The sequence below is a fragment of the Coffea eugenioides genome, unplaced genomic scaffold, assembly GCF_003713205.1.
Source record: "Coffea eugenioides isolate CCC68of unplaced genomic scaffold, Ceug_1.0 ScVebR1_23;HRSCAF=104, whole genome shotgun sequence".
Classification (NCBI taxonomy): Eukaryota; Viridiplantae; Streptophyta; class Magnoliopsida; order Gentianales; family Rubiaceae; genus Coffea; species Coffea eugenioides.
The window spans coordinates 353,880-365,179 of record NW_020862884.1 but is presented as its reverse complement, the minus strand read 5'-3'; the positions used below and the strand labels follow the sequence as shown (position 1 = coordinate 365,179).

The following is an 11,300-nucleotide window of genomic DNA, read 5'->3' as shown; positions in this document are numbered from 1 at the left end:
TTAATAATAGAAAGATAACCATGAAAAGATTAAGGATATCTATATATTAAACTTCGTAAGAATGGAAGATTGAGTAAAAACGGAATCCATAAATTTCATTCCCTAACAGGTACTCATATTTATATGAAAGTAAAATAGTAGGCTGTTGCATTTAACTTCTATCGAACATGGTAGTTGTCTGTTGTAGTAGTAGTAGCTTTCCTTGCATTGTCTTTGTTATCTTGTAGATAGGTTGAGAACTGCAAAATTGTTAGATATATTTTTAGATTAAAATCTCAGTTTTAATTTGTCCAAATCATTATTTGCCTTCTCCCAGAGCAAAACCTTCACTTTCGCTATCATGAATCAGACAGTGAACAATGAAACTTGACTATTGCAACTTCCTGCAGACTCTGAGCAAACAGAAGAGGAATATCCCCAGCTTAGAAATGAGTAGCATAAGACTATTCAGACGGGAAAAAAATGTATTTTAACAGGAAGAAATAATACATGGAAGTGCTTCTGCTTAACAATAGATGACGTTGGATAGTACTACCTGATTCTTATACACAACAAAATGATACTAAGAATAGAATCAAATCATACCGGTGAAAATCAAGGTTCGCAAGCTACTACTACCAACAAACAAATAATAGTACATTTTAAAAAGAAATAATCATCAAATACGACAAAGAAAGTTTGGAATTCATTGTTCAGCACTAAAGAAGCTAGAATTTGAAACCTTATGTAAAACGTGTTTAGCACCAGCATAAAAGCATGAGTCTTCGTATTTTATCATCTTCGGGAAACTCTTTTCCTGGACAAATGTTACATAAAAAATGCACTTATGAAGTCATAAAGGCAGAAGAATAAATTATATTGTTGTTTAAATATCTATAGGAACTTTCATCTCCAGACAGGAAACTAAGAAAAAGAACTGAACAGGAAAACAATCATGAGAAAATTGGGTGCATGGCAATGATTTAATAGTCTAAACAGACAATCTAAAATAATAGGAGCTCCACCAAGTTCCCAAAAGTTAGGAGCATTCCAAATGTACTTAATGGTCTATGGGACAACATGATCACAACGTTCAGAATTTGATCATCAGTGTGAAAATTGCAACTAAGAGGGAGAGGACTTTAGCCAACTACTTGTTTGATTATTAGAGGTAGATTTACTTGGGATTTCAATTCTTATTGGTAGTTATTCTTTATTGGTTTCAACCTTCTAATCATCCACATTCAAGTCAAGTACTTTGATGAATAGCTTAAGCAAATATACAAAAGAATACATGAAAGAATAAACTTTGACACAAACTCAAATCAGTAGGACAAAGTATTAACTACCAATTCAAAATGAATCGGAATCTAACTATCACCAAAATCAATTGCATAAGAATCACCTTATTACCAAAGCAAACAATTAGATAAGAAATCACACCATTCAAAAAATTCAATTGCAGTATAAACCACACCATAATGCATCAATTGCAGTAGTTGTTTGGCTTACCTTGTTCCAAATACTCCCTGCAAAAACTTTTTTCTCATAGTTGCTTCAAACCTATTCCAACAAAATCACACCGTTTAAATTGTACACAGCAACCAAATTTGTGGGAAGCAATAATATTAACACTAAATTACGCTAACAGAGTATCCAATTTCAGAATAGAAGCATTTAGCTCACAATAGAAACTATGATTTTACAAGCAAATCATACAATAAAAATAATAATAAAAGCTCACCTCAAGCTAAACCACCAAGAATAGTTTCAGCATAAAACCATATTGAAATCTAGAGTACAATGGCAGTACAAATAAGTATTTACTGGAAGATGAAAAGAACATAACGGAAGAATGTGAAGGAGAGCACATTTGAAGAAATGAAGATGAAACTGATGCTTAGTCATAAATTCCTTAATAAACGCTTTAATTGAGATGAAAATGGCATTTGAATGTCTTCAAGTTATAATAGTAAAGCAATGGTAATAATTGATACTATTTATAATTTAATTAACACAAGCCAATCAATGCCTCTATAAGGATATTTAAGTAATTACACCAATAAAGAAGCTATCATGGGTTATACCCATTGTAGAAAAGACAACCACATAATCACACATTCCCAAAATATCCAAACTTTTGAACAAATCACAAGAACATTTCAGTAAATATAAAAATACACATGCTATCTTAAGTAGTACCCAGCGTTATAACTACACTCAAAACAACCTTACAATCCTAAAATGCCCTTACTCTTACGGTTGAAATTCAAAGCCATTCTTTGACCCAAACTCATTCTTATATAGTATAAGGATATATATATATATGTATATATATAAATTTGGTTTACCGAACATGGAAACTGAACATGTCAGATAAAAATACGTTTAGCTTTTTAATGAGCTATACCTACATAACCAAAACTTAGGAAAGAGTATGGTGGTGACCACTAATAAGTCCTTAATGCCATTCACATTTGAATTATTTATGTGAAGATAGACCTTCTCCTTTTTGTTTTATTGGGTAATAACACCGTATCATTTTTCTTGGGAGAGGCATGGTCGCCCGGAACAAAAGGAGGGAGCTTAAATGAAAGATATCAGGTTCGAGATCCCGCCACTCACACTAAGAAAAAAAGAAAGAAAAAATTTATCATTTTTCTTATATTTTTATTAGTTCTATGAACATTGCACTTCAAGTTATTATCAAAATGATTGAAATCATCAAAACTATATACTAGTATGATAAGTCCAGCCTAAGACAAAATTTATTCTCCTGATTGGTTTATTTTCACACACGCTCCTTGGCAAGATTTTTTTACAAAGTGCTATATATGCTCCAACTAGGTTAATTTAGTTAATAGTTGATTGTATGTTTGAGAAGTAATGCTCTAGCATTTTGGAAGGAAAATAGTAAATCTGTGTCTGAAATTGTTTTTCCAGTTAAGTTACTAAATAAGTGAAAAAGAAAAAAAAAATCAAATTCTTCTTGCACGGTAAAATCCTCAACCAGTGCAAAAATTCAGAGCCAAGCACAGAAAATTCATTTCCTTCTTGGGAGAACATTGGATTTGTTAACATAGAAGAGTTCTTCAATCTAAATTCTGACTGTTTGGATTGTGTCCATTTGTAATCTATAAGTGCCAGCTTCAAGATCATTTCATGGCAAAGAAACGGTTTATTGGTAATATCCTTAAAAAAATGCTGTTCCATGGCTTTTCAAAGCTTTTAGGACTCCACAGCCAATTCATTTCTTTTAATTTACTTTCTTAGGCAGATTTTGGGAAACAATTGAGTGAAAACCCCTTTTGGAACCAACTGTAACTTTATGATCTCAAATTTATTAGCAAGGATATACCTTGAGATACAATGGCAAAGCTCATTGAAACACTTTGCAGGGGAAAAAAAAATGCTTAGGTCATAAGCAATTCTCACACTTCTTGACTCAAGCAACGCATCCTTTTCATCCGCTTGTGAGGTTTTCTTGTGGTAAGTCTCACTTGGAGAGATGGGTAGGGTGCTTCGGGGAAGGAATTGTAAGTGAGAAATTTTGAATTCAAGTTGTAAATGTGAGAGACTAAAAAAGTATTTCTTGAAAATGTGAAGGATCAATTCGATAATTTTTCCTTATCATTTCTATTTTTTTAAGCGTAAATGGGACTATTTGGCTAATTTTAAACGTGAGGGACTAAAAAAAGTTTTTTTTTTTTTTTTTAATGTGAGGGACCAAATTGGCAATTTCTCCAAATGATAAACGGGCATGGATGAGAGTAAACGATGTTCAACACCATCAATTAGTACACAGTCTGCGCCTAGGGCGGGCGTAAGAAAGAGCAAAAATGAAATGAAATAGCAGAAGATATGAAAGAACCAGAGGCTCCTGCTTCCATGATTTTAAGATATTAACTGAAGAATAAAGATATACAAACAAAAAACAAGAAAAAGAAAGCTATCTCACTATATTCCTTCTCTTGCATAGAACTTTTCCATTGAAAAGTTTCCCTCCTCTGGTCCAGTACATGAACTGCAGTTACCTAAACCAGCTAAGCTTACAAGATTAGTGCTGTGCATTATAGTTCCCAGAACTCATTGGTTCACCATCCACATACAACATCCTAGCATGCATGAGTCTGCAATACCGTTGTGCTTCGATGTTTCTTCTAGCTTCTTGTTAGGCTCATTCGACTCTCTCTCCCTATATTCTGTGGGCATTCTCCTATAGATTTGTACAAGTAGGAACTCGAGGAAAAAATTTGACCGTGGTAATAGAAGAAATCAGAGTACTACTGTTCCTTACTGCTTCTTTGCTAACATTTTTACGAGCCCCTTGATAATTTTACCAAACCACATCAAATTCATGATAGACAGAGCGCAAGGCACAACAAATACTAGAAAATAACCAACTGAATGCATCTGGATGACCTGCAAGTAGTCAAGAACTTGTGCATTACCTGAAATTGTTCCACTGACAGATCCATAAAGCATATGGCATATAATATAACGTGCATGAAATTTACGTAAGACGCCTAGCATGGTTCAGAGGCAGAAAGAGAATAAATTGACAAACTGAAATGGAACTTAAATGCTCCCTCCATAATGCAGTAGAACATTTCTACAAACACAAACGACCCTCATTCTCATTTTAAAGGACAATAAAAGAGATGTTCAGAGATGGAATCAGAGACATTCCACATCTAGCATGAGGACTTCTTGTCAAATGCCATTCTCATTACAATGAAATGTTGATGTTATGCAATATATATTTAAACATACATTTATGTTTTATGCATATAATTGTGAGGTTTGTTGCATAAAAACATACTTAATTTTTTATTGTTGCTCAAGTTGCCAAGAAATAGTTCTTCCGCACAAGTAAGAATCCTATGTATTTCTATGGCCACCCTTGTTCCATATGTAAGTACCTAACACTTTCTTGTATTAACAGGGTAATAAAGGAATTCTCAAGACAGAATTCATAGCAGCTTCACCACTACTCTTCAGTAGGACATCTTTCCCCACCAGTTGGTTTAGACAGAACAAATTATGAAAAATTATTTAGTTCTTATCTTTACATGCTTTTGAAGTTCTAGGTACGGACACATTTTTCAACTAATCATCTGTGACTTGTACACACGTCTCACCTGAATATCACAATAATTATATAGAAGCTCAAAGCATTAAGAATACGACCACACCTAAGCCATCTAAGCACAGGGATGCTTATGAATCTGTACAATTCAATCACATAGCAAAATGTCTTCCCATGAATGGAATTGTTAATAGACTACTCTAATAATAAGCTGTGTAATTGAACAACAATTTGGTTAAATGTCAATCTTGGTCCTTCCTTTAGATAAAATGTTTTCTAGACATAACACATCTTCTTGAAAGATGTGACAAACAAGGGGTTCACAATACTCTGTACAAAGGAGTGGAAACAAAGTTTTCCAAGTTGACATTACCATTATAGTTATTCCTCTTATGAGAAGCTACTACTATTAGCATATGTAAGAGACTGAGTAAACAATTTTCTACTAGAAAGAACAGCTGATAAACATGCCTCCCTTACAAACCAAGTGGCCAAAGATTAGAATGCCAGAACAAGTTGGTTGAATTTGACTGCAAAGTAATCGTGGATGTACCTGACTATAGTGAATGTAAACATGGTGAAACATGTAAACAAACAACAAAATCCTTGCCATCTGCATTAAAAAATTCTTAATTTATCAAAGAACAACAATAATATATACAAAATTACTTAGAAAAGAAATGTCAAAAATAAAATATGAAAAATGAAATTAAGTTCATTAAGTGATGTTATTAATATTTTTGCTGAAGCAATAATTGCTAAAAAGTTTTCTTTATACAGAAAGACTGCAATTTGTGGATCAACTCATGAATTACATGACATGTGACCATTTTTATTAACTTTCCAATGTCATATTCGGTAAAAAGTGCTCAACTGCATAAGTTTAGAATAACGAAGAGTTAAGCCTATAATCAATCCAAAGGGAAACAACTAAATGGAACCACTTACCAGCCAGCCAAAAAAAATAAAGACACCGTTAATTAGGTAGGCATTGGACCTCTTCAATCCAGAAATATCAAGATGCCTGCCCAAAGTTACATATAATCATCAAATACAACATGCAAAGGCATGATACAACAATTAATAATCACTATACTTGTCTCAAATGAACCTACCATCTCATGTTGATTTCTGGGGTAGTCATTTCTGATATGAGGACCATGAATGTATAAAGCTGCCCCTCCCCAGTAAAGACAGAATATGCTACAGCAACTCCTGAAAGACTGTGATGGACAATCTGAAATCCAGCAGTAAAAGATTTGTCATTGTGAACATCGCTTTTTACATTGTCACATCCACATTTGTATCAACAAACTAGTGCATTTAAATCTATCCACAAATGCAGGGCTTTGCTTCTTATTACCCCATTTTATCTTGGTCTCCCAGTCATGGAAGAAATGAGAAAGTATTGCTGGGTAGTCCGCCAACAAGTCGTTCTAGAATAACCACAGTATACCAGCAGAAGCGTTCTATGAAGATACACTATGATTTAAATCAAAATGTATGAGTTTGAAATGAATCAGTATTGCATCCAATCAGAATTTTGAAAGCTTCATTTTCCATGAGATGCAGTAACTGGACCAGAAAAGTTAAAAGAAGAAACATAAAACCCAAAAAAAACAAAAAAGAGAGAGAGAGAGAAACTGGAGATGTGAGCTTGGATTCCTCTCTCTCTCATGCAAATGATAAAGAATTTAAATCTGTACAACAGTTTGGTCAGTTAAAAAAAAAATTAAATAGCGTTTGAAGATAAAATTTACAAAAAGCTGTCATAATTAAAAGAAATAGAAAATTTTTCTCAAGCTTGAAAGTGTTCTACACTTCACTGACAACTAGATACCTTTTCCAATTTTGATGGTAAATGCCTAAATTTATTGCATGCAAAGATATCCATGAAATTATTTTGTTCTCTTCCAACACATCCATCCAAATGATTTATAAGATGCAACTATCAATAAGCTTAGTAAGTTCTTATTAGCTACAATGAAATTACTTGTGCTGCCCATATAGCACAGGGCTTATGCTATAATTGATACTGTGCAATAGTAACTCAGCTAGGCTGTAATTTTTCTTTTCACATTATGCAGTATATCTTCTTGCTTAATCAGGAAATTCATTAAGTTTGGTGCTTATGCAAAGAGCTGTATACTTACATACTCTAGTCCACCCAAAGAAGGATATAGCCAACAAATCATGCCAAGGTCTGCTAAAAAATAACCAACAGATACCTGTCAAGCATTACAAGATAAGAAAAAGGTGAGGAAAAGCAGAAAGTAAGAGAAGAAGATTGAAGTCACTAGATGAAATACAGATAAAGCTCGATAGGAGCTTCCTTTCTCCAAATAAGATGAGAAAGAAAGCAGTTAGATTTAGTGTAGGTGTATCTCGTTCTTGTGACCTTTATCATTTACATTCAGTCCCTCTTTATGGTAACAGTTAACTGATTTAAAAGAAATTGCCTATTATAAACCTTTTCTGAAACTTCAACTCATGTATTTTGATGCAACATGAGAATTAAACAACAGGGAATTTCTTGAGTATGAATACACCAACTTTGACATAAACAGATTTGAAGGAGTTTACAGGTAGCTAGGTCCATGATGGCCTTCAGAAAGAAAAATTCTCTACTGAAGAGACAAAATAGTATGTGCCCTCATTACAAAATTGCCAATGTAACTAATTAAGACCGAAAGTTTAAAAAAAAATTTTAAAAAGTGAAGCCACTATTTAAAGTCTGAAAACTACAGCAAATAAAGCACATAATCCAGTGAAGCAGAGCTTTGTTTGAGATTGTGCAACAGACTGTAGGTTGTGACTAACTGAAACTAGTATTATGCTCATTATTTGCATCAGAACTACACCCAATTAAATTAAAACTCGCATCCACGTAAGTGACTTTGGTTTGTTGTACACTAAGTAAATCACCAGAACTCAATTATAAAAACCAAAGGAAAACGTATGTTACGGTGAAACAAGATAAATGGTAGAATATACTCATATAGAAGAGATACTTACTCCTAAAGTGAAAGTTGATAAAGGCGAGCTTCGGAGTGTAATGAGGCCAGGATGATGTTCATCCAAGAACAGATCAGACCAAAATACAAAGTACAAGGACATGAAAGAAATAAAAACAGCATGAAGAGTAGAGACGCCACTGCAAAAATGTTGATATTGAGACTGTGAGAATCATCCAAAAGATGAGAAAATCATAAAAGAAACAAATGGACAAAAATGCTACCGGTTATTCCATTCAATCCGCTGGATTTTTGTAAGGCTGTTGTAGCTCCTGAAGTAAAAAGTGCTGATCAACTGAACAAGATCATAGAGCTGTAGAGGTCCAGAGGCAATATTTTAATTGGATGGGAAAAAGGGAAAATGGAGGCAAAATGCATTAAAAATGAAGTGTGAAACTAAGCTCATCCAGCAAAAACTATTGCCCTTTCACTTCATTAAAAATAAAAACAAAGGGGGGGCAAGGATGTGCCAGCATCTTCACCAATCACAGTCTTCATCAATGGAAATAATTCACTTCTGCTCCATGAAGAAAACACGAGGAAGAGTCAATAATGTACCACTTTGAAAGCAAGTATGCCACCAAGGACTGACGAGTATGGGATAACAGGGTCCGACAATAAATAGTTCTTCACCAGCAGCTCAGCCTCATTTTGATAAGACTTCAATGTCATGGAGGTCTTTTTTGAAATTGCCATTACACTAATCAAAATGATAGAGTTGTTGATCTTTGACTAGAACATGATGATAATCACCAGAATATATGATAGCCACCCAGATTCCTACAGGGAAATTGGGAAAAATGACTGTTAGCATGGAGTGTGTTTAAAGCATGTGCAAAAGGTGCAGTTAGATGTCTGTTTCCCACGATTATGAAACATGAATGAAGCTAAAATAATGTATAGAAAGGTGCTGATGGCACTATATTGCATGCATTAATTAACAAAATTGAGCTTTTAGTTGATCTCCAGAATCTCAGTTGCTTTGCTGATAAAGATGATTAAAGAAAGAAAAAACTAAACTCAATTGTGTAGTATAACAGATATATCGTTAATCAACAAAAATGCATAAACATTTGTAACAACAAGCAACTAACCAAATGAAGATTAAGAAATATTATACAAGGACAGCATTAGTGTTACATTGCAGATAAAATATTTAACAATAAAAAGAAAAGCACACGGATAATCACAGAATTTTTGCAGCCTTCTCTTGAAACTTCTAAATGCACCTCACAAGTATCAGATCATCTGCCTATGAATTGTTGAAAAGATATAGATAAATTTGAAGGCTGACAAAGTACAAGTCATAATCCAACAAAACCAATGGTGGTGAAACAATCAAATATGTCTCCTAATACAGCCCATATGGTCCATGTACAGAGTGCAGAAACATTACTAATAGCGTCAGCACACATTCAGAGCAGATTTTATGAGGCAAATGCCCCCAGCACGAATGCGGGAATATTTACATGCATCCCTTCTATTTCCTATTTGACATTTTTGTCTAATAAACTTCAGCATAGTATTTTAACTTCAAGAGACACTTATAATCCAATCTCACAGATGGCAATGTAATCCATTTACATCTCTGGTAAAGTGCAAGTGTAGCTAAGTAAGGTTTGCCCCGCTTTGAGGATTTTGTATCTATCCAGCAGAAAAGAGTTTAATATTCTCTACAAATTTCCAAAGTGATGCCACTCAAATCTCCTAAACTGGACTAACTGAACATCTATAACAATTATCAAAATAAACAAATATATAAGCCGCTGAGATATTAACGAATATTTGAATGTCGTCAAAGTAGCAAAAGCATTCATTCGTTTTTTCCCCTTCTTCTTCTTCTTCTTTCTCTACCATTGCAGCATTTCTATAAATTCTTCAACTACCAATCAAAAAATACAGGAAATGAAAATATCCCAAGACTCGTTTTTCGACTAAAAATTGAAACTTAGAAATACCACATGGATCACATATTTCTACTTTAAACAAAATGGGAACCAAAAAAGGGAACATATTTGCAAAACGTAATCATATACAAGATCCCTGTCAACCAAAAATGCATTAACTCAAAAGGAATTACATCAAAACTCACATAACTCACTAGATCAGGAATCATAACAAACGGAGCATAATAACAAGAGAGGTACAGAACTGGGGGCGGGTCTTACAGAAAACTAGAGAGAACCCTTTTAGCAGATTCCAAGAATTAGCAGAAATGCGTCACATTCCACTCCAAAATGAAGTTAATTGATAATGCCAACTGGTTTATTCTTTCAGGGCCTAAGGAATGCAAGACGGATAGTAGAAAAGCCAAAAAGAATTTAAAGCAATGAAAAGGGCATGAGCTGGGGATGGAGCCTGGCCTAATCAACCCGTGAAGAAACGTGGGGTGCAATCAAATCAATGAAAGAGATTTGTTTTGTTGTTTTGATGAAGAAACAAATGGGTATACTGCCTTTTGGTTTGTCGTATGGAAATCTCCCAATTCCCAACCACTGCAATGAATTATGTATGATTCATGAAAGAGAATTGAGAGCCGTGATATGAGAGATGGAGTCATTTACTGGGGGCGATTAGAAAAAATATATATACATTGGCATGATGATTTTCCATCTCCATTGTCCCACAATGGCAATTACATCTATTGAGGCCAATTCAGGATCTAAGATCAGAAGACGCTGGTTGTGACTAATTTGAACCTTAGAAACTTTTTGACTTTCTTTTGCCGTGTAGTATGAAAAGAGTTCTATTACATATTGTTCAATTCAATCTAATATATAATCGTCGTAGTCATTTTACATTTGAATATTTATTTCTTAATTTGCTGATATAGATATAGCACATTTGAATATTTTTTTTTATATACATAATATAAGATAAAATGTTCAAATTTAGAACTTTTCACCTACATCCCCTTATCGCACATTTGAATACTTATTTCTTGACTTGTTGGTATTGTTCATATTGCATATAAACATTTTTTTTTCCGAAATTTTGCCTTATTGAAATTAAAATGTAAAATCAACAATTCATATCGAATTATAAGGATCCACTCTTGTGGTTTATCAGTGTGGGAGAGGGTGGGAAAGGTTGGGAAGATAGGTGGGGCTTGTGGTTGGTGTTGGATTATGGTTAGATTTCGCATTCCATCAGGCAAAGATATGAGAAAGTGGGGGAAAAGAAGTAAAGGCACATAGCTTGTTGAAGTTCAAAGCTAA

At 33.9% G+C, this 11,300-nt stretch overlaps 1 protein-coding gene across 1 annotated transcript; it reads right to left on the bottom strand.

Moving 5' to 3' along the window:
- Nucleotides 1-3,839: 3,839 nt before the first annotated feature.
- LOC113756590 (transmembrane protein 56) lies at nucleotides 3,840-10,791 on the bottom strand. Its single transcript, XM_027300225.1, has 9 exons — nucleotides 10,251-10,791; nucleotides 8,641-8,862; nucleotides 8,307-8,395; nucleotides 8,084-8,222; nucleotides 7,222-7,296; nucleotides 6,184-6,305; nucleotides 6,017-6,092; nucleotides 5,622-5,681; nucleotides 3,840-4,401 (listed from the first exon to the last, which is right to left on the bottom strand). The coding sequence occupies exons 2-9, from the start codon at nucleotides 8,776-8,778 to the stop codon at nucleotides 4,273-4,275; spliced, it is 828 nt and encodes a 275-aa protein (XP_027156026.1). The 5' UTR covers nucleotides 8,779-8,862; nucleotides 10,251-10,791; the 3' UTR covers nucleotides 3,840-4,272.
- Nucleotides 10,792-11,300: the final 509 nt, after the last annotated feature.